Consider the following 23331-nt stretch of genomic DNA (forward strand, 5'->3'; position numbering starts at 1 on the left):
TTTGTATTATTGTTAGAGAAAAGGGCCCGGAAATATTAATGGCATTTGAAGGATTCTGTATTTTGCACACAGAAAGTCACAGAAAGTTCATTAAAAAGATTAAACTTAAAGGCCAATATATTGTTTTTTCTATACTTTTATTGGTCAGTCAGCCCACTGTGCAATCGAGTTGTTCATTTATTGAAAGTTATTGAGTTGCTGGCATTAATTTAGCATATACACGTTAGTGGAAAATAGAACGCACCGGTTTGCGGTGCGCTGACAATTTTTCGAGCCCGTTTAACGAGCTGCACCACCACGTTAATGCTAATCTCGTAAAAATAAACAACATTTCGGGCCAAATCGATGGCTGGGCCATTAGGCCAATTGCTGGTCATTGTCATTGGGATCAATTCGGCGTCAGCTTGAATCGGCGGGTAGGTGGGTGGAACCAGTCCCATCAATATTCCGAGTGTTCGGCTTATTTGCGAAAATTTGTTGACACACAGACCTCCCCAATGGCGAACGGAACAAGCAATCAGGGAGCGGCAGCAGCTTAGCAGACTTCCGCAGGGATAACTGGAGAAGTGAATGAGAAGACGCCGGCGGCATTCGCATCGCTTTACAAGATTTTATTTACACCTTCTGCGAAAATGTTTACACTTCAACAGTCAGCGGCAATAAGAGAAGGCAAGCCTGCCCCGTTACGCCCACCGCTCCCCGGCGTCGAAATGAGCAATATGTAAACTTCCAGGATGCCAAAGGCAGATCCCCAAACAATTGAAAGTGGATTTCCACCTGGCGAAAAAATTGCTCAAACAGAAAGCCAAAAAAAAACTCATCAAAATGGGCAAAATGCTAACGGCCCTTGCATAATGCGCAGATATAGGAGGGAGCCAACTAGAACTAGGAGAAGGGCACGGGGGGGCGTTGTCATAGCGTAAATTTATGTAAAAATTGTAGCAATTGCAATAAGTTCGTCGTCTTCGTCGCCGTTGCCGGCGGCACTTAGAAGCCCAGAATTTGCGTGCAAGACCAAATAAATTCTTTCGATTCGAGGCAGTTCTTTATGCGCATTTTATCTATGGACCAAGGAGACCTCACCTCTGGGAGGAGGCTTTAGTTTGTAAGGCAAGGACATCACATTACTTTAAATGCATTAAGAACTTTGGCAAAAACTGATTACGAAATTTGCTCCGCCCTTGTTTGCCAAGCTCTTCATGATGTCTGAGCCAATGATTGGCAAGACTGAGATGGAGATGCCGATGCGGACTGTGAAAATGAACTCTCAGCTGGGAAATGCTCCGCAGTGCAAATATTGAGCTGAGTCGAAGGCTTTTGGCAGCCTTAATCTCCAACAGCTCACTTCCCCAAAGCGGAGTATTTCATAAGATTCACAGTCACAGTCGGAAAACGGTGCCCACTGTCGTCGGCTGTTATTTTTGGCAATCTGTTTGTTTGCCGATTGTCTGTCAGTTATGCTACTTATGGCCCATCCTTTGTTCCCGGCACCAGTCCTTTGGCTGGGCCAGCCTGATTTAATAAGAATTCCCTTTCCCTCTCGTCCAGCTGCTCATCGCAATTAACATAATTTTTATAAGTGGATTTTCATAGTTGAACAATCCTGGGCCCGCGGCATTTGCGAAAACTTTAAATTTCAATTCACTTAGCTCTCGTGCAGGGAGAAACTTTTCGCCAGGCCATTGAACCGGGGACAGTCGAAATTGGCGCTATAAGTCTTCAGATATGCAGCTCATGGACCCAGAGAGACTTCAAATACACTAGCTTAACGCCCTTCCTTTGCCAACAGTGCTTGCCGCTTGAGGCCATCATTTGCATTCCGATTGTGTTCGGGGTGAAATTCGTTGTTTCGATTGCAGATCGCCGCTTTGCCTTGCGGATTCGCTAACCCACAGAACTGAGAGCGGCTTCATTCGATTTCGGGGTTAAGGTCTTGCGGAGACCCAATTAAAATGTAGAAGGTGTCGTTGCAGGAATGAATAATGGTTTAATCACTATGAACGTCTCAGACGAAAATCACAGTAGCGGTCGGGTCATCGAACCACTCAATTCATAACTGGAAACTGTCTTTCATAATAACTTTGAATCTATGATTGCGCTAAACACCTTTTCGCCACTCGCGCTTGGCCCATCAATATTCCACGCTCATTTCGATCGAGACTTCGGGTTAGCTCAACTCGACTTGTTTTGGGCATAATGTATGCGCCGGTTATTCCAGAAGAACTCTATTTAAATGCAATTTGGAAACGGATTCCGGCCGGCAATGGCAATAGAATCGCGTTTTATTGGGGACCTGATGGGAATCAACGATGGGGCGCACTACAGCTCGTCCCTCTGGCTGTGGAATCCCCAGTCCGAGAACCCAAATCAATCTGCGACAATGTGACAATAATAATTGATAACCCTGAAGCCAAGAAACCGCGACGGTGAAGCGCACCAAATAAATTCAATGAAAGTCACTCAAATGTCGATAATTGAAATGCGTATACAACACCATCGCCAGCGAGCAAACAGAACAGAGCAGGACAGCCGAAAATTAACATTTTGCCCAACAAATTTAATTTGGTCAACTCAACAGCATCGAAAATTGCATTAATTTCATTTGCAGTAAGAGCAGGTGAGGTTTTGTCGGCGGCGTGGCGAACGGTCCAACTTTGATCGCCTTTATAGACCTTAAACTGGGACGAGCCGCCCCATGAAACACACATATAAGCCTGGGAATCTGAGACCTAGTGCCGATCGTTTCAGTTTCTGCCAGCGTATCCATTACTCAAGTACCGCTCTGACGTGTACTGTGCGCGCAATTAAGTTCGCGCCCCGAAATTATGTGCTGAACGGTAAGCTCAAAGGCACCGCTCTCCTCTAAGTTATTGTACTTTTCTACGGAAGATTTATCGCCCTCGTAGCGAAACCCGCTTAGATATATAGTGTGGGTAAAATGTTTGCTTTTTTCTCTCGCATCCAGTGACTCATGGGCCCGAACGCGACTTTAGCTGCTGTCAACGACTCTCAACTCGAGCGATGTGCAGTGCATCCTTAATTACAGAGGCGCTGGGAAGACGCTGGGAAGAGGATGTCAGCCTGCAAAGAGATTCCCCTTTTCTAGGACCGTGCTTCGCGATAAATTTTAAATATTCGCCAGTTTTTATTATCGCCGGCAAACTTGTGGGAAAAGTTCTTTCTGCTTCAGTTGTATGCCTTATTACGTGGCCTGTTTGAGTAATTCGCGATGGTTAAACAAGGGCACCCATGTGACAATGCACGACCCAAAATAAGAACAGATCTCATCAGTTACAACTGATTTGGACTTGAATTAAACGACTTTGAATAATTGTTAATGTTTTTAAAATCTAAACGTAACCTTTCGATTATTGGAATAATAAAAATAAAAACAAAAAAGGGCATCAGTTTAGAGCTTACCTCCAATAGCGTTGACTTCTAATGCATTCGTTACTTTTAAAAAAATCTTTAGAATACTTACTATAAGCTATATTGTGTTCTTCTGTAGAGTTACCAATTGAAAATCTCTAAAATAAATACTTTATCTTCCACTAAATACCCCAAACCTTTAAAATTCGTTCTGATTGGAAAATCGCAATATATAACTCTTAAAATCGTTAGAATACTATAAGTTATTTTGTATTCTTTTGTAAAGTCACCAATTGAAAATCTCTAAAATAAAAACTTTATCTAACACCAAATACTCCAACCCTTTGAAATTCGTTCTAAAGTGGACAATCGCAATACATTTTTAGACCAGCACTGCGAATTGTCATTGATCTTAGATCCCGAAATTATTGCCTCCGAACATATAAGCATTCAACCATGACTCCACCAAGTGGCGCATCCTTTTCGACCTGGTTTCGAAACGAAGGATGCCTACTCGCATTTTTCCCTGTGTGCCAGGGGTTGGGTAGGTAGGTAGGTAGTACTCTTGACTGTCACCCCTCTGATATCAGTCCAATCAGCCCGACAGAGTATGCACTTGCAGGGAGCCCCTGCCACACACACTCCCTAAATCATTGTCGTCTGCTGCTCATCAGGCAGCCCCTGCGACGCCATTATCATCATCGTCGTCATCAATTGCGCTGCCGGTGGCTGCCTGCAGACAGCTTGTCACCGTCGGGCAAACATGCGAATTTCGCAGCCGAGCGGGCAAACACGTGACGAGGCGACGAAGATTATTGGAGGAGGGGGCGGATTGGGCGGAGGACAAGACGAGGCGACAATGACGAAGTCAGTCGTGCGACAAGGCAGTTTGAATACCAAAACAAGGCTGGCTTGGAAGTACATCGCTACTTTATTGGGCCTCCTGCGAGCACAGAGCCCCCGGAGAACACAGATCTCAGCCCAGACTGAACCGCTTGAGGTTGTCGAACCCCTTGGACTTGTCGATGCGGCCGAAGACGGTGGACCGTAGGATCGCTCCGCCCTTGGGCTTCGAAATCTGCAGGCCGAACCGGAACTTGGCCTCCGGCAGAAAGCTGGGCAGCATCTCCTCGTCCACCTTGTAGTTGATCAGGCTGTAGGTGCCCCGGCGGATGGGGCACTCCTTGATGAAGTTGCCGTGCTTGAGCAGATCCTCGTAGATCCCGCGCAGCAGCGGGTCCGAGGTGCGCTGCTTCACCAGCTTGCAGAAGTTGATGGTGCGATTGATCAGTGTGGAGTAGTTCCCCTTGTCCGTTTCCAGTCCGACGTCGACCGCCAGTAGGACGTCGTCGATGTCCTCGAGCGTCTTCATGTCTATGCTCACCTTGGACTCGCCCAGCTCGTTCTGCAGGTCAACCCTTAGGTCCACGACCTTCTCGTTGGCCTCGAAGTCGATGCTCGTGAGGATGACCTTGAAAGAGCGCTGTTGCGGGGAAGTAATTAGTCAGACGCCGGCCAACAAGCCCGTTTCGCACCAACGCACCCAGGCTCCGGTCACGGGGATGAGCACCACCAGAACGAGGCTTAGGGCACAGCAGCTTCGGGTGAACACCTCACGCATCTTGCTCCAATTATCCACTGGGACTGGGCCCTTTTTCAATTAGTCACTATTTATATGAACGCAATTAACGCAATTAAGTCAGGCACCACTGGGCGCCAAAGTGCAGCGCACATTAGGCGCAGATGGGCGTTCGATCTGGCCAATGGATGGCCGTTCGATCTGGTCATGGTCACGGGTAGATAGGCCAGCTAAGTGGTTAGACTTTGGAAAGGCATTCGGGTGTTTCGAGCCTGCTTGATTTTCGATAAGATCGAACCCATAATTGCCGGCCATTTCCATATAAATAGTGCCCGGCCGGCGGAGAGCAGACAGTGCGGTCAGTCCATTACAGTCGGTCCATAATGTTGATACACACCCTGGTGCTGGTGCTGGTGCAGGTGGTCCTTGCCATTGTGCAAGGCTCCCTGGCGGAGGTTAGTCCGTGCAGAGTGGGCCGGAGACGCCAGACTGATCCCCCCCCTGATCGCTTTTTCCAGAAAATGATGAGGCCCAAGTTCAAGGACATCAAGATCTGGAGCGACGAGAAGTTCGTCAGCCACAAGGTGGTGTACGACAGCAGCGACCCGCACCTGAACTTCTCCATGGTGGTGCACCAGGAGCTGCACGACGTGGACATCCACCTGGAGGTGCGCATCGTCAACAAGCAGGACGCGCTCTACAGCACCAACCTGAACACCACCCTGAACGTGTGCCGCATCCTGGGCTTTGCCAACAAGTCGCCGGTGGGCCGCTTCGTGCACGGCTTCCTCCGTGAGTTCGGCAACATCGTCGACAACTGCCCCATCGCCAAGGTGAGTGGAGTGCTAGCGCCGGGCTCCAGCTGATCAGCATCCGTATTCGTTCTCGGTCCCGTTCTAGGGCCGGTTCCACTGGCACCGCATTCATTTAAAACGTCCATTACAGGGCTCCTACTTCGCAAACAAGTTCTGGTGGCCCGAGGACCCCACCACCTCCATGCTGCCCGAGCAGGAGTTTGAGATCGTCTGGCAGGCCACGCACGTGGACGCCAGCAAGAAGCGCACCCTGATCATGAACGACCACTTCGGAGGGGAGTTCGTCGTCCAGGACGTCAACAACCTCAAGCCCGGCATCTTCGCCATGCTGCCCAAGATCGCCTAGGAGCTCTGATCCGCTCCACACAGCTTTGTCGCGTGTCCCAATGGTATTTTCTTAATGTTGTTCAGTGTCACTTTGGTGTTAACCAGAAAGCAAGCAAATAAAGTTGCCCCAGAAAGAGCAAAACTCATCCCGTGGCGACGCGTTATTTATCAGACAAAAAATGTGATGCCTCTGACACTTCACATCATAACTACAAGAAGGTTGAGTTTTACATTAAGTTCATACATCGGCTTTTGATATTAATCAATTATACATATATGGGCTGCAATTGCTTTCTGCTTCGATTGCTGCAAATAACTATTTGTAAGCCACTGTTCTACTTCAATGATTACTTGTCACCTGAATTACAACAGTACGTAAATAGTTTTTGGGGGCGATACGGATTTTTAAGTACATCAGAGTATGTGGCATGTATATATTGGGTAAAGGTATCTCATATTTTGGGGTCTACGCCGAGCACTGATTGCTGATCAAACTAAAAATTTCTTCCTCTTCGAAAGGCAAAGATAATATTAGTAAAGGTTGAGCCGTTAAAATTTGCAGTGCTTTTACTTAAAACCAGAAATAAAAAAATAAAAAACGTAGTTCTGAAATAGTAAACGATAAACTTTAAAATAAATTAAATAAATTGGAGAACAGCGAAGTTAAAATATTGTTTATTGGCTATAAGATATAGTTGTCCGATTCGGCCCGTTCCATTTGTAACTTTATAATCATTTCTCTTTTTTAAAGAGTAATAGAAGAACTTTAATAATGCTTACAGTGAAGCCATCAATGTCAATTCAAATACAATTTTTCATTTTATTCAATGCCGGAATCAGAACGTGCTGCTCTCGAATTTTGACACTCGACAATTTTGTGTTTTTGCAGCATTTCCAAATTGAATTAAAATGGGCCGGCCATTCGGTGGGGATTGGACAGAAACAAAGAGCCCACAACATCAAATTGTTATTCAATATACTGGCAATGAAATGTTTGTGACTTGTGTCGTGCTTATTGTGATCCGACAGTGACAGTTTGCGAATTTTTAAAACGCTTTTAGCATTTTTTATCCCATTGAAGATGCCACTTGGTATGATTTATGCGAGTTTGAGTTTGGCGAGCTTTGGATTTGCTTATTTGGTTATTTGGTCATTTGTCGATTGGCATATTGATGCAGTGTCGGCGTAATTGAGGAAGCAATAAAACGACAGTAACCAAGAGGAATGCTAAAATGATCCCGGCACCTCTGCTTCATTCTCCGTCTCGATGATTTCCATTAAAACCTTCAATTTCAATTACCGGTTATAATGCGCCTGGAATGGAAATACAAATCTCTGGACAAATCTGCCCCTAACAACTTTTATCAATTACCTGACCAGAATCCACCAAAAAAGAGGTGTAAAAAGGTAAATTTTATTGTGATAAGCCCTCGACTATCGTCGACCATCCTGGACCCAATCCGCACAATGCATTTGTTTTCACTTTGTTGAACTTGTGAAACTTTTTCGCAGCCAAGAAAAAGTTCAGGGGTCAAGCCAGCGGCCATTTAAGCTCCATTAGACGGGCACACAAAGCGACCAAACGCCTGGCTGCTCAGGGAGCACCCCGGTGTAAGGAAATTCATTGTCCCAGTCGCCCAGCTGCCCCCTTTTCTCTGCCCAAAGGACCCGAAGGATGCGAAGGGTTGGCCCTGATTTGATTGCAGTACAGTAAATCTTGAAAAATTGCCATTCAATGCTTACGTTTTGAAAGCATTCATCAATAAGTTGGCTGCGACTCAGCCCCAAACAATGAGAATTTCTCCAGCGCGGCATTAAAGTTGCTGCACTGAAAGGCAATGCGGCCCCAAATTCGATTGAAAGGTAGGCTAAATCCGATTTTGCTCACTGTTTCTCCCAGTGCAAGGGCATGGACACTTGGAAGGACGCACATATGCCACACGGGCCAACTGGCACTCCAGCCAGCCAGTCAAATCTCCCCATTTGGCTAATAAATCCTTGAGCAGCTTATTGAGCAACGTCTGCGCATAAATATTGTGGCTGGCATCTGGTCAGGGAGAAGGACGATGCCAGAGTACCGAGGACTCGGCTGTATTCAGTTTTCACTGGAATTCGTTACTTACTCCCCGCTGTCGGGAAAGCTGCGCATTCTCGGCTCGCTTCGAATGTGTTAAATAAATCGCTTTTCAGGACTTTTTTTCCCTTCTTTGGGGTAGCACCACTTCTATATTGCTTACATCGTTTTTGCGGTACTAATATTTTGTTTAATCAGTTTTAATCATTTTGGTTTCCACAATCCAACTTAATAACTTTATTCCTAAATATTTAAATCAACTCTATCATCTCGATAACGCATCAAAATAAAGTACTACTCCGTACAAAATAAATGAATTTTCCCTCGAACTACCTTTTTTTGTTTATAAAAAAGGTCGCTGTCTATTGGCAAACAAAAAATATTTAAAAAACCAGCCTACTGATAAAATTTAAAATTAAATTAAAAGATGTTCCCAAACATTAAAGAAAGAATTGAAAAAAAAATACAGCTATTTGATCCGAGCAATCATAATTAAGTAACGACAAAACAAGACATCTCATTGATAAAAATTTTGAAAGAAAAGGCTTATACCATATTTATTTTTAATTCAGGCTATTTACACTTATTAAGAGACAGGGCTGTAAAAGAAATTATTATTATTTTTTAATGGGTAGTATGCTGATTTTAAGTTGATCAACACGATCATTTTTTGCAAACTTCGAACTTGACAAATATGATGATTGCATCGTAAGCCTTTTGTCTTATGACACTTATTTACTCGTTTTTGCTGCAATCTTTTAATCTATAATTTTTTTTGGAAGAAGCAGTCAAACATAGGGCATTCAAAAATAGCTCTCACTTTCGACATTTTTCGCTAGTTGTCCCTCTATTCTCGACCGGAATTCTTGAGCTGACATTGGATTTCGGTTGACTGTCGTGTTGGTATGCCTGCCCAGGATTTTTTGGCCTCTGCTTGGGTTGTTGTTGATTTCTTAAGTATACTTGCTGCACTAAAAGGATATGCAAATTGTTTGAATAGCAAAGGACATGCTAAACAATTTCAGAGCCTCGAGACTCTAGTTTAACAAACAAAAAAGGAAACTAAGCTAAGGAAAACATTTCTCGTTCCCGGCTGGATGTGTTTTCTTTTTTATGGCTTTGCTTTTTGTTGCTGGTTAGTGGAGTTTTCTTTTGGTCACTACGGTGCTGTTTGTTGTTGCGCATTAAGATGTTGCTACAAGGACACAGGACATTCACATATATGGCAGCAGAGGAAATGCTCTTGCATTTCACACTCACTTGGCATAAATCACAGATCCCCATGTTATTAGACATCCAATTCCCATTTCTATGCCCACTCCATGAAACTGTTGCCTCTGCCGTCGGTTTATTGAATTAGTTGACTATGCCAAGGACAGTATGGGGACGTTTTGGGGAGGAGCTTTGGGATTCGAGACAATAAATCTCCTGTTTCCAGGGCTCACCCTTTACACTTTCTAGCGCATTTAAATCCTTTACATGGCCAATTCTCTGTTGCGGTAAAGGGAAGCTTTTCTAACTATGTGTTCAGTGTTTAGTGCAATAGAAAGCCCGGATCCCTTGATTTACTTACCTGAAACATCAGATTTAATTCCACATTTAAAGTAGAATCAAGCTCTAAACGTTTTAATTCCGAGGCTCAGATACTTCTTATGTGTATTTTCGATTACGGATTAATAGCTTCTGCCATCTTCAAAACCAAGTTTTTTGGAGCTGAGCTTAACTTGGCAAAGGCTTTTACAAAGTAACGTCTGAAGAGACTGTTTTGTACAATTCAGTGTACACATACAATCCCCCTTTTCGCCTTCAGAATTGGCAGCAATGGCAGATAACAAAGGTTCCAACAACAACAACAAGGGATGCCCCCGCTTAACGTACATTACCTTTTTTGCTGGCGGCATGTTATTTCGTTCGTTTCCCTCAATTGCTGCCCAGTTGGCGGACAAAGTTTTTTGAAATGCAATTTTGGAGCGAACAAATCAGATAAACCAGTTCTAAGGAAATTTTCTTTAGGCTGGCGATTTCGGGGTTCGAGTTCCATAAGCAATTAACGGGCACAAAGAGATAAATTTGGCACAGAATATTGTCAACTGAATCCTGAATCAATTCGGCATGCCAGCAGCTATGCAAATCGAGACTCCCCCTCCAATCCACCCCTTACAACAGGGCAAACAGTATTTTTCCCCTCCTAAGAAGATGGCGACGTGACATCGCCAAACCGCATATTTCATATAGACACTCATACATCAACATTTTTATTCGCATCCAATAGATTTAAGTATCTGGTATCTGGGGCTTAGGTCGGCCCGTGCCATCGGCAGGCAGCCGCACATTTTTGCACAGTTCAAAGATCAAAATGAATATTTTATTTGATTTGATTCCAGGCTGGCTGACTGCTGAGCTTGGCTACAAGAAAAGCATTTTTAAGCGCTCAATCCCTGGCATAATAAACTCCAGGGATAGGGCCAATTGTCTGCTGCCTCAGAGATGCGTATATTCCCCACAACGCGCCTGAATGATTGAATATGTAGATTTGGGCATGCCGATGAAGACGTCCTTAACGCTCTGAAAAATTGCCCCACAAAGCAGGTAGTCCTTCGCAGCAGCCACCATTCCACCACCCATTCCCCAAAACTCCTTAAGCGCTGAGTATTGTTGGAGTCACAACAATCATCTAATTAGTTAATGCAGTGTATGTATTTCCAAAACAAGGCTGTCCGCCGGCAATAACTCTAAGGACCCCCTTTCCCACTTAACCCTGAAGCTGGTTGATCAGACGGCGCTGCCTCGCCAGCAGCTGCTTCATCTTGCGCGTCCTCTTTCCTGGCGCTGCCTCCGCTCCTGCCGACGACGGCGCTCCCGAGCCAGGCGACGGCGGCGGGCTCGTCTGCGCCTCTTGGCCTCCGCCGAAGAAGGGGACTTGGTTGAGGAGGAGGCTTTGGTGGTGGTGACGTCGGAGGAGGAGGCAGCGGGGGTGGTGGCGGCGGCGGAGGAGGCGACGGTGGTGGTTTCGGAGGAGGCGGCGGTGGTGGTGGTGGTTTCGGAGGAGGCTTCGGTGGTGGTGGTGTCATCCTGAGCCTGGACAAGGCACAAGAGCACACCGAAGACAAGAACGTATAGGAACCGCATTGTGATATGTCTGATCTCGAAAACTGGGTGGGCTTTTATACTCAATCTGGGCCAGACATGAACTTACCTTGTAATGAACAAATACACAGTTGCTGCTCGACAATAGAAAATATTTGCACAGCTTCTCGGTCTCGACAATATCTTCGGCATGATCTGAAATACTGTTGGACCTGTAAGGTCAATCACATCATTAAAATCTTACCATCAAATCCGTCAGTATCTCCAGTATCCAAGAATTGGGCTATTGCAATTATGTTGTTATTTATGCTGTTATTTTTTCATAGAAGGCTGAGATTATTTCATATGAATTTTTCATGGCTTTCATTTTAACTTATGTTTTCCAAACCTGGCCTAATTTTAATTTTGCAGAAGCAAAATTAGTAACCAATTTTAAAATATTTATAAATTTACTTGCTTGGGAAAGCTTTCACCTAACCACCTTTTCCCTGAACTCTGCTTTTATTTTTTGTCACAAAATTTGATATCAAATATTTTATATGTTGAATTGCGATCGTCACGACGTTTTTACCTCGTTAAGAGGTGTTTTTGTTTGATATCAAAAGTTTTTGTTTGAAATAAAATCAAAGTACCCCTATTAGTGACCATAATTTTTACAAAGAAAAAAACGGCAAAAAAAGCTGTCGAACTTTGAAGCGTACCGTTATGTTACAATAGTGGGGAAAAGAATAACACAATATTGGATAATATTCAAAGGTTGCCAGCTATGAATACCCATTCCTATATCTTTTTATTGTAAATGTAACAATGTAATAAAAATAGGAATTTGTTATCGTTACGAACTAAATTTGTATTTTTATGCTGTTTTTTATATATGTTTTTATTTTATTTGAGAAAGCTTCAAACACAGAACAAACACTATTACATTGATTTTTGACCACTGGTGAACGAATTCGGATTAGAGAGGAAGACGCAAGCTTGCATTAGCTTCTTTACTTTCACGCAAAGAAATGCGAAAAGAATGAAAAACGAAAAGAAATACGCGATCTTGGTTTTTTGGTTGCTTGACCTTGCATTAACAATATATATATGTTCCTGTACACATGAAAACAAAAAATTGCATAAAGGTATAAATGAACATGAAAATAAGAATTTTCAGCGCATTTTGCTTTTATTCTCTCTCCTCTTCGTCTGCCTTACCTAAAGATAGTGTTCAGCATTCGTAAATATTGCTGCAATTTAACAATTACATATATATAAACAAGAAAGAAAGCAAACTTCGGCAAGCCGAAGTTCATATACCCTTGCAGCTATTTCAAAAACTAAATACTCTTAAAACGTTAAAATTATGATTTACTTGCGTGTATGTTTAAAAACATTGAAGCTATGATGATTTGCAGCTTAATTATTCGATAGTTCCTATGGCAGCTATACGATTGTTCCTATGGGAGCTATATGCTATAGTCGTCCGATTTTGATAAAATTTAAGCCGTAATTCTGAAATATTTAACCATTACTATATGTCGAAGAACTAAAATAAATTTAAAAACACCAAAGTTATAATTTGTTTTATTTATTTTTCCGATTGTTCCTATGGGAGCTATATGCTATAGTCGTCCGATCCGGCTCGATATGACTTATATACTACCTGCAATAGAAAGACAACTTTTGGGAAAGTTTCATGCAGAAAGCCTTAAAACTGAGAGACTACTTTGCATAGAAACGGACGGACAGACGGACATGGCTAGATCAGCTCTCCTAATAATGCTGATCAAGAATATATATACTTTATAGGGTCAGAGATGTCTCCTCCACTGCGTTGCAAACTTCTAACTGAAATTATAATACCCTCTGCAAGGGTATAAAAAGAACACACACATATTTTGTGAACGCACGCATGTGTCAACTTTTAATATTTCCCTTATTCATTATAAATATTTTTATCCTTCAAATAAATTGCTTAAATGTTTAAATCAAATATAAAGTAACATTCGCTATTTTTCATAGTAAAACTTCATCGTAATCCAACTTTGCACATTTTTATTTTCTTTTACAGTTTTTAACATTTTTCATATTCAAAACAAATGGCTTCATGTTTCTGATAAATTTTTAAAATGTTTAAATCAAATAAAATAGTAAAAATAACGATGGAAAACGAAAATATTATGTTAAAGCAATTATAAAAATGTTTGATTTCACTATGCGTTTTTTTTACCAGTGTAGTTTGCGTAGAAACGGACGGACAGACGGACATGGCTAGATCGACTCTTCTAGTGATGCTGATCAAGAATACCTTATAGGGTCACTGCGTTGCAAACTTTTGACTGAAATTATCGTTCGCTCTGCAAGGGTATACTTAGTCAGGGTATAAAAAACATAAGTTAAAATGAAAGCCATGAAAAATTCATATGAAATAATCTCAGCCTTCTATGAAAAAATAACAGCATAAATAACAACATAATTGCAATAGCCCAATTCTTGGATACTGGAGATACTGACGGATTTGATGGTAAGGTTCTAATGATGTGATTGACCTTACAGGCCCAACAGTATTTGAGATCATGCCGAAGATATTGTCGAGACCGAGAAGCTGTGCAAATATTTTCTATTGTCGAGCAGCAACTGTGTATTTGTTCATTACAAGGTAAGTTCATGTCTGGCCCAGATTGAGTATAAAAGCCCACCCAGTTTTCGAGATCAGACATATCACAATGCGGTTCCTATACGTTCTTGTCTTCGGTGTGCTCTTGTGCCTTGTCCAGGCTCAGGATGACACCACCACCACCGAAGCCTCCTCCGAAACCACCACCACCACCGCCGCCTCCTCCGAAACCACCACCGTCGCCTCCTCCGCCGCCGCCACCACCCCCGCTGCCTCCTCCTCCGACGACACCACCACCAAAGCCTCCTCCTCAACCAAGTCCCCTTCTTCGGCGGAGGCCAAGAGGCGCAGACGAGCCCGCCGCCGTCGCCTGGCTCGGGAGCGCCGTCGTCGGCAGGAGCGGAGGCAGCGCCAGGAAAAGAGGACGCGCAAGATGAAGCAGCTGCTGGCGAGGCAGCGCCGTCTAATCAACCAGCTTCAGGGTTAAGTGGGAAAGGGGGTCCTTAGAGTTATTGCCGGCGGACAGCCTTGTTTTGGAAATACATACACTGCATTAACTAATTAGATGATTGTTGTGACTCCAACAATACTCAGCGCTTAAGGAGTTTTGGGGAATGGGTGGTGGAATGGTGGCTGCTGCGAAGGACTACCTGCTTTGTGGGGCAATTTTTCAGAGAGTTAAGTGGAGTTCCTGAGCCTGGGATTGTAAAATATTACACTTTTTTAACACAGCTATTATTTTATTCAAAATACACGTCGAATGACTCCAAATTTGTTTGTGTGCTCCGTTTCAAAAAACTTTTTATACATTTGCAGAGAGTATTTTAATTTCAGTCAGAAGTTTGCAACGCAGTGATCAATATCACATCGATCTAGCTATGTCCGTGTGTCCGTCCGTTTCTACGTAAACAAGTCTCTCAGTTCTAAAGCTATCTGCATGACCCTATAAAGTATATATATTCTTGATCAGCATCTCTAGTAGAGTCGATCTAGCCATGTCCGTCTGTCCGTCTGTCCGTCCGTTTATATGCAAACTAGTCTCTCAGTTTTAAAGCTATCTGCATGAAACTTTCCCAAAAGTTGTCTTTCTATTGCAGGTAGTATATAAGGCGGAACGAGCCGGATCGGACGACTATAGCATATAGTTCCCATAGGAACAATCGAAAAAATAAATGAAAAAAATTATAACTTTGCTGTTTTTTAATTTTTTGTTTAGTTCTTCGACATTTAGTAATGGTTAAATATTTCCGATTTACGGTTTAAATTTCATTAAAATCGGACGACTATAGCATATAGCTCCCATAGGAACAATCGGAAAAATAAATGAAAAAAAATTATAACTTTGCTGTTTGTTAATTTTTTGTTTAGTTCTTCGACATATAGTAATGGTTAAATATTTCCGATTTACGGTTTAAATTTTATCAAAATCGGACGTCTATAGCATATAGCTCCCATAGAAATAATAAAAATATATAAAATAACTATCTAATAATTGAGCTGCAAATCATCATAGTTTCAATGTTTTTCAGCATATACTCAAGTAAATCATAATTTAAATGTTTTCAAAAGTATTTAATTCATGCAATAGCTGCAAGGGTATATGAACTTCGGCTTGCCGAAGTTTGCTTTCTTTCTTGTTATCCCTCCCTTCGCATTTCTTTCTTTATATGAGTTTTTGTGTGTAAGTGTTGCATTGAGCCTAACGGATTTCTGTTATGTGCAGTCTCGGTGTGACATGGTACGAGTAAAAGAGATAATCATATGGTGTTTGGCAAAGTATGTGAACAAGAGGATGTTGAACAATTTGTGCTGTATAAAAAGGAGTTCTGATGGATAGATCAGACAGTCTCGATCGAGGTGCGGTTACGAAAGGTTACGAAATGTCACAGCCGAGAAAGCGCACGGCTCGCAACGCCGCAGAATTCATTGAGGAACTCAATGTTCCGACACATCGAAAACCTCCACTCCGATAATATATCGATAATATTCACGAATGTATCGATGAAAGTTAAGATAGTTTGCTCATCTCTATCTTGGTGGTGTTGACAGATTGGCCCGTCACTTTGGTCGATATCTCGATATATGGTCGATATATTTACTTTACCGAAATTAGTCACTTAAAAAAAAATGTGTATTTCAAATAGACCTAAAACTTTTGTTTAAATAAATTTTTTTTACAAAGGTCAATTTTTTAAAGAATTTGCCAAAAAAACAGAAATAACGGATCGGATGTTGGAGCTTTTCGGATGTTCATTCATTTCGTGTTTTGACTGAATTGGTAAACTTGTCTTAAACGTGCCTGCCTCTACTATCATTACATTCTTATCTCTGCTAAAAGCATCTACATACATTTTATTGTTTGTCCTGTGCTCCATTTTATAATTGAACCCTTGAAGCTCTCAAGATCACCTTGCTATTCTGGAACTAATATCAAATTATTTGAGCGTTAGGGCTAAGGACTTGCATTCTGTCACAATTTTAAGTCGCTTTTCTTGCAAAAAAATGAAAAATCTTTTCAGCGCGATAATTATAGCTAAGGTCTCTAACTTATGAATGTGATATTTTATATGTGATGCCTCTTCTTGAAAAGAAAACAATTGGATGCAAAATTTAGTCATCTTTTATTTGAAAAAGCACAGCTCCCAGTCCTAAAGCTCTGATCGTATGGAGAAAAAACTAGAACTTTCATTAACTTAGCTTTGCCTCAATCTGTATACCCTTGCAGAGGGTATTATAATTTCAGTCAGAAGTTTGGAATGCAGTGAAGGAGACATCTCCGACCCTATAAAGTATATATATTCTTGATCAGCATCACTAGGAGAGTCGATGTTGTGTGGTTAGTGGTTTGATGGAACCGCTGAGCAATGGCCTATGTTTCAAGTAGACTACAGAAAAACTTCAGCAGCTCACGGCTATACTTTGGAGAATCTTTCTCGCCTTCAAACGTCACTTTCGGGACTAGCCAAAAATTTAGTTGCATCACTTCATACATATCCAAATAACGTCGAAACAATAATGCAAACATTATGTAACCATTACGGACGCCCCCAAGTGCTTACTCGTAGTCGACTTGACAAAGTCAGAGGCTCTCCGCCAGTTAAATACAACAAAATATTTGATATTATTGATTTCAGCGTCATGACAGCCAATTTAACAGCATTTCTCCAGAATTGTAACGCTGAACATCATCTTTACAATCCCACGTTAATACACGAGTTAGTCGACAAAGTTACCGATAAACAAAAAAGAACAGTGGGCCAAATACATCATGGAAAAAGGCATTGTTTACCCAACAGTAAAAAAAATTTCGGAATGGCTTCAAAAGATTGTTACCTTTATCTCTATAGCGTTAGGCAATACAATGGCAACGACGACATCCGACGGTCTACAGGAAAAAAAAATCGACATAAACACATTTTTACTGATAACAACAAACAGAAGCGACACCATAAATGTTTTATTTGCAATAGTGGACACAAACTACAATATATCAATGTAATGCCTTAAAGAAGAAGACCTTGCCCGGAAAATGGGAGATCGTGAAGGAACAGCGACTGTGTTTCGGATGTCTTTGCCAACGATATTCATTATCATTTCGCCGAGAATGTTAAATAGATTCATGTCAGAGGTACCATAATCGACTTCATCACGATTCTAAGACACTCCGCAAACATTGAAAATAGTCCACCAGAATGAAAGGCAATATAGTTACAACCACAACTATGAAAGAAGAACCGCCAAAGACGACCCTGTTTAAATTTTTGCCCATAACTGTAACAGGTGCAAAGTCACAAAGCAAAATAATTGCGTTTATCGACGAGGGTTATATCTTTTATCGAAGTGGAGACAGCCGGCCTGCTGAGTCTAAAAGGATCGAAAAGCCATATGACATTCAAATGTATAGGTAACAAATCGTCTTAAGCCCGCCGCATTTCCGCAAATATTTTCCAAGCCTAAATGATCTGCTGATTGAAAATTATAATAACGCTACACCTAAGTAAGGCCTATGGAAATAATAAATTTAAATGGAAACTTTTCAGCTCATAAAACTAAACTAGGATGGATATTGGTTGGGTCAAAGTAAAATAAACAAAACAGAGTAAAGAAAGTATAAATACAGAAAATTATGTACAAAATATAAAACATAACTTTAAAACATTGACCAGTTTGGAGTTAAATTAACAGCACCGCTCAAATCGGATATTGATCAAAGATCTGAAAAAATATTAAAGAAAACAACAAAAAAATAGAAATATGGCTACGAAACTGGACTTTTATAGAAATCTGAAATTATTGACTAATATTGACTATTGACTAATATTGAACTTAAAATGATTAAGGATGAATGGCTCCTAAAACGGTATAAAGAAAAAAAAAAAGAATATGAACAAAAATCGAAACGGATTCAGGCAATACTTGGTATCTGCAACACTTTGCAGTCTGCAATTTAAAGGAAAAACAGACCAAAACTAGCATTTGAGCCCGCAGCCCAAAAACATGGAGTGTCTTTAAAATCATCTCTTACAAAAGGACCAGATGCATACCAGCCGATGCATTTGCCATCTCTTCGTTAAGTTTCGTCAACGTAAAATAGGAGTTTGTGCCGACATAAAAGAAATGTCTCGCCGTGTATTCATCAAAAAGAAGGATTAGAACAATCAAAGATTTTTGCGGAGAAATTAAACCAGATTTTTTGTTATGAAAGTCATGATTTTCGTTTCTACCAGATCACCGTGTTCACCACAAAACGTCGAAAATATCAACGCCAAATCCTTTACGGATGATAATCCAAAAGCGGTTAAAGCTATAAAAGAACATCATTACGTCGACGATTATTTAGACAGTAATGACACAGTCGATGAAGCACACAACGTAATTGACAGAGTTATTAAAATTCATAAAAATGGAAATTTCGAGCTTCGTGGATTTGTGTTGAATTCAAAGGTTATGTTAAAAAGGATTAACAACTCTCCGGATATTGAAATATCTCCAACAATACGAAATAAATTTAAGCCGAATACGGAAAAAATACTTGGGCTTCATTGGGATTACAAGTCAGACCAGTTCGGTTTCATTCTTAAGTTTAAAAAGGTACCAAAAAACGTAGCAGAAGCAAAATTACCTCCAACAAAGAAACAAGTCCTTTCAATTATAATGGCTAACTTCTATCCATTTGGATTTATATAATACAAGAATTGAGGCGTATCAATACCATGTGGGACGAGATAATTCCCGAAAATCGTCAAAAAGTTTGTATTGCATAGCACGACCAACTGCGGAATGTAGAGGACGTAAGAATTCACAGATGCTATCATGATAATTTTACAGATTCCGACCATGACCTTCAACTGATAGTGTTCTTTGTACTGCTTTAACTTAATTATCTTTTATTCAGTTTATTCGTCCGATCGCACCGGCCACGCTTTTTCAAATGCCTCGCTCTCTTCTTCGTGCGTCTTTTTGTTAGGGATGCAAAACATACCGATACTTTACAAGCCAGGGATAGCACACACAAAATATATCCAGGGTTACACACACATTAAAACATAACTTAACTATATAACTTAAAACTACTTTGGCCATGTTTATTAAGAGTAGCTGTTTACTTAGTTCTTATTAATACAAACTTCACATTTTCGAAGAAGCCTCTGCAGCCGTTGCGTACTTGTGAATTAAATACCAGGAAACAGTTTCAATTGAATTTGTGATGTGAAACAGAAATTTTAGTCCAATTAAAATGTGCTAGTCCTGAAGTCCTATGAGTACTACTAAAAAACGCCATCATAAACAATGATGTTGGCCCTAAAGGTTTATTTGCGGTCGGGTTATAAAACCGTGATAAGCTGGATACATTTAGATAGCCGTCGCTTTAAGCAATATGCAGGTCATTGAATATCTGAAATTTTGAAATGCACAAGGGTCAATCAGTGGAAATGGGTTCCCGGAAACAGAAATTCTCCATACGTACATACATGTCCTCGTAAGCAAAACTAAATGTCTGGATTGAAGGACCGTTTTTCTTTTGTATTTAGACAGCTCAGAGTGGAAAATACAACCTCAAGATATACAAGATCGCAACCAAGACAACGAACAACGTCAAAAATTTATATTTATTACTACTCAGGACCCGTTTAGTAAATACGAAAAACTTTTAAGACTTATTTGTTGGGTTCGCCGTGCCATCGTGTTTAAAAATATAGACTTCAAAAGGTCTAATGTAGTATTGGCTAAGGAAATTTGCAGCTCTGAGAAACTATTATGTAAAACGGTTCAATTCGCTTTTTTCCACCAGGACGTCAGCCGATATCCAATTCCAGTGCAGTCTTGGTCTGGCAGGTCGTATAGACAATGGTAGTTGTGCTGTGTCAATCTACTAATAGCCAATCAGTGTCATGAACAGTGTAAGCACCAAAATGTAGATACCATGATATGTTCCATAAGACAAAAATTTTGGATACCACCTATTCGACGTTTAGCTAAAACCATTAAGTCCAATTGTCAGTTATGCAATAATTTATCAGCAATACCCGAGCCACCTTTGATGCGACAGTTGCCTATGGACAGAGTCGCCGCCTACGCCAAACACTTCTCAAATACAGGGTTCGGTTATCTTGGTCCATTTTAAGAAGCCATTGGAACACGTCGAAGAAATATGTGGGTGACGTTATTTACATGTATGACAACAAGGGCTATTCACTCAAAAACTTTTGCTGTCAAAGAGGAGTAGCAAAAAGAATCAGAAGCGATCAAGGATCGAACCAGGCAAACCTGCGGTTGGTGGAGCATGGGAACGTTTGGTACATAGTGTGAAACGTAGTTGGGCGTTAACCCTTAAAGAAAAAGTCCCTCAGGTTAAAACAAAACGTGGTGAGCCCTTACAAATCGGAGATGTGGTTCTTATATGCGACGAGACTGAAAGCCGTGGAATGTGGAATGTGCGATTCAAACCGAAAAGGATGGACAAGATGCACTGAAGTACTTAGAAGACCAGCATCTAAACTAGCCGTACTTGACGTTATTGGTTAATCTCAACAGGTGCTTTGATTCACGTGGGCCGGAATGTTATTAAGTATGGTATTGAACGTCGATATACGATATATGTAATCTTTTAGGTTTCGATCGATATTACTTTGATATCGATACTATTGAATAACAAACTCAAGAAGCGCAGTATATAGTACAGCATTATTAATGCAGAGCCAATTTAGAAATGTATTGAGCTGTAACTTTTAGACGCAAAGTGCTATTTTAACATTTTATTTCATAAAATTTTTTTAGATTTATTTAATAATATGAATAATAACAATAAGCAATGGGTCCTCCTACATCACTCAAGAAGCTAGTCCTACAATATTTCAAAAATGGAACCTCACAACGTGAAACTGAAATTAAAATTATTTGTACTTTTTAAGAAAAGTAAAAAATTAAAAATTATTTTTTTGTATTTTTATAGTAAGTTTCAAATTATTTGAAAAGCATACTTTAGCGCTGATATCGCAGAGGCTTAAATTTTCCGATCGCAAAGCCAACACCTTTAACAGCTTTAGTCATTTTCGACATGTTTTACTTAGTTTTTTGGCGCCAAAAGCTTAAGATTCCCAAATTAGATGGTTATTTAATACTAAATACTTAATAGATAACACGAAAAAAAGTTTGCGCACAGGGGACATACCCTGGGTGTCCAGATTTCTTTGTCGGCTACTGTACATGATATAGTCGTCCAGTTTAATCAAATATTATTGCTGATCAAGAATATATATAATTCATAGGGTCGGAAACGTGTCCCGCACTGCGTTTCAAACTCCTGACTGAAATTACAATTCCCTTTGCAAGGGTATTGAAATCGGACAACAAAGGAATGATCGGAAAAATTAAAAGGTCGACATTGCTTTATTGTTCTTTACATAAACTCATGTACGATGGTGAAAAGGTATGCTTTCCATGTTGAATGGCTCTTGACTTAAATTCATGTTTTGTTATACTTGTAGCCCTATTGTTTGTTGCATGCTGGTTTTTCCATTAAAGAACCCAAGGAAAAAAATATATATTGCTTTAATTCCCAAGGCATCTGCACCAGCTTCACCTATCCGCGCAGCTGGTTGATCAGACGGCGCTGGTTCTCCAGTTGCAGGCGCAGCCTCTGAGTCCTGCGCTGCCTCATGCGCTCGCGGCGCTGGCGCTGCCGGGCCAGGCGACGGCGGCGGGTTCGTCTGCGCCTCTTGGCCTCCGCCGACGAAGGGGACTTGGTGGAGGAGGAGGCTTTGGTGGTGGTGTCGGAGGAGGAGGCGGCGGGGGTGGTGGCGGCGGCGGAGGAGGCGACGGTGGTGGTTTCGGAGGAGGCGGCGGTGGTGGTGGTGGTTTCGGAGGAGGCTTCGGTGGTGGTGGTGTCATCCTGAGCCTGGACAAGGCACAAGAGCACACCGAAGACAAGAACGTATAGGAACCGCATTGTGATATGTCTGATCTCGAAAACTGGGTGGGCTTTTATACGCAATCTGGGCCAGACATGAACTTACCTTGTAATGAAAAACTACACCGTTGCTGCTCGACAATAGAAAATATTTGCACAGCTTGTCGGTCTCGACAATATCTGCGGCATGATCTCAAATACTGTTGGGCTTGTAAGGTCAATCACATCATTAAAACCTTACCAAAAAATCCGTCAGTATCCCAAGTATCAAAGAATTGGGCTTTTGCAATTATGTGTTCGGGACAATTAAGTTTGATTTAATACCAAATTAATATGCAGCACTTATCAAACTTGCCATATCATTATAGTATTTTTAATATCAGGATGAAATTTTTTCGTATTAGATAATATTATTTCATGCAAAACTGTTTTTTTTTCATAGAAGGCTGAGATTATTTCATATGAATCTGTCATGGTTTTCATTTTAACTTATGTTTTTTATACCTGGCATAATATTAAAATATTTTTTTTTCTACTTTTAGTTTGTAATTTAAATGTATATTTTTTTAATGATGCCCTAAGATAAAAAATGAATATTACCAACCAATTTTAAAATATTAATAATTTACTTGCTTGGGAATGCTTTCACCTAACAACCTTCTCCCTTGAACTCTGCTTTTAAGTCGAGATCTTCTCGGCTTGGGAAAATAAGATCCAGGATCAGCACCGCTTATATAATTGTTTTTATTAGCCACACTATAGAATAACATTGAGGAGATATAATCATATTAATATTTTTTTAACGTTTGATTATAATTTACATATAATAACCAATATACATTTCATAGGCGGCGGAATCAATTTTCTGGTCCTCTACAAATTGCATAAGGGATGGATCCTTCATGACACACTACTTCCTATTTTAAAAAATTTAATTTGTTCATACTTACAAAGATCTTTATTTTTTTAAGCACTAAAACATCTTACCTTGAAAACTGTTGACAAACGCGTTATAATACCAAAATATACCCTAGATATACACAAATAAAAGTCTTGCAGCCACACTAT

The 23331-nt window shown here is 40.9% G+C and overlaps 5 protein-coding genes across 5 annotated transcripts; 2 read left to right on the forward strand and 3 right to left on the reverse strand.

The window, feature by feature from the left end:
• Positions 1 to 4281: 4281 nt before the first annotated feature.
• LOC108143195 lies at positions 4282 to 4998 on the reverse strand. The gene is made up of 2 exons (XM_017267447.2): positions 4913 to 4998; positions 4282 to 4852 (listed from the first exon to the last, which is right to left on the reverse strand). Exons 1-2 carry the CDS (start codon positions 4988 to 4990, stop codon positions 4346 to 4348), a joined length of 585 nt encoding a protein of 194 aa, XP_017122936.1. The 5' UTR covers positions 4991 to 4998; the 3' UTR covers positions 4282 to 4345.
• Positions 4999 to 5311: 313 nt separating this feature from the next.
• On the forward strand, positions 5312 to 6236 carry LOC108143168. Its single transcript, XM_017267412.2, has 3 exons — positions 5312 to 5403; positions 5467 to 5781; positions 5894 to 6236. The coding sequence occupies exons 1-3, from the start codon at positions 5332 to 5334 to the stop codon at positions 6107 to 6109; spliced, it is 603 nt and encodes a 200-aa protein (XP_017122901.1). The 5' UTR covers positions 5312 to 5331; the 3' UTR covers positions 6110 to 6236.
• Positions 6237 to 10842: 4606 nt separating this feature from the next.
• Positions 10843 to 11311, reverse strand: LOC108143159 (protein new-glue 3-like). The gene has a single exon (XM_041708177.1). The coding sequence runs from the start codon at positions 11291 to 11293 to the stop codon at positions 10967 to 10969; it is 327 nt and encodes a 108-aa protein (XP_041564111.1). The 5' UTR covers positions 11294 to 11311; the 3' UTR covers positions 10843 to 10966.
• Positions 11312 to 13944: 2633 nt separating this feature from the next.
• On the forward strand, positions 13945 to 14414 carry LOC108143153 (protein new-glue 3-like). Its single transcript, XM_017267401.2, has one exon. The coding sequence runs from the start codon at positions 13963 to 13965 to the stop codon at positions 14338 to 14340; it is 378 nt and encodes a 125-aa protein (XP_017122890.1). The 5' UTR covers positions 13945 to 13962; the 3' UTR covers positions 14341 to 14414.
• A 7310-nt stretch (positions 14415 to 21724) lies between these two features.
• On the reverse strand, positions 21725 to 22324 carry LOC108143119 (flocculation protein FLO11-like). Its single transcript, XM_017267359.2, has one exon. The coding sequence runs from the start codon at positions 22300 to 22302 to the stop codon at positions 21937 to 21939; it is 366 nt and encodes a 121-aa protein (XP_017122848.2). The 5' UTR covers positions 22303 to 22324; the 3' UTR covers positions 21725 to 21936.
• Positions 22325 to 23331: the final 1007 nt, after the last annotated feature.

The sequence above is a fragment of the Drosophila elegans genome, unplaced genomic scaffold, assembly GCF_018152505.1.
Source record: "Drosophila elegans isolate 14027-0461.03 unplaced genomic scaffold, ASM1815250v1 contig_208, whole genome shotgun sequence".
Taxonomy (NCBI): domain Eukaryota; kingdom Metazoa; phylum Arthropoda; class Insecta; order Diptera; family Drosophilidae; genus Drosophila; species Drosophila elegans.

Excerpts from the sequence above, each read along its gene's own strand:
- LOC108143195 (XM_017267447.2), bottom strand. The coding sequence starts at position 4,990 with ATGCGTGAGGTGTTCACCCGAAGCTGCTGTGCCCTAAGCCTCGTTCTG. Across the intron at positions 4,853-4,912 it reads TCCCCGTGACCGGAGCCTGG|CGCTCTTTCAAGGTCATCCT; the intron begins GTGCGTTGGTGC and ends TCCCCGCAACAG.
- LOC108143168 (XM_017267412.2), top strand. The coding sequence starts at position 5,332 with ATGTTGATACACACCCTGGTGCTGGTGCTGGTGCAGGTGGTCCTTGCC. Across the intron at positions 5,404-5,466 it reads TGCAAGGCTCCCTGGCGGAG|AAAATGATGAGGCCCAAGTT; the intron begins GTTAGTCCGTGC and ends CGCTTTTTCCAG. Across the intron at positions 5,782-5,893 it reads ACAACTGCCCCATCGCCAAG|GGCTCCTACTTCGCAAACAA; the intron begins GTGAGTGGAGTG and ends CGTCCATTACAG.
- LOC108143159 (XM_041708177.1), bottom strand. The coding sequence starts at position 11,293 with ATGCGGTTCCTATACGTTCTTGTCTTCGGTGTGCTCTTGTGCCTTGTC.
- LOC108143153 (XM_017267401.2), top strand. The coding sequence starts at position 13,963 with ATGCGGTTCCTATACGTTCTTGTCTTCGGTGTGCTCTTGTGCCTTGTC.
- LOC108143119 (XM_017267359.2), bottom strand. The coding sequence starts at position 22,302 with ATGCGGTTCCTATACGTTCTTGTCTTCGGTGTGCTCTTGTGCCTTGTC.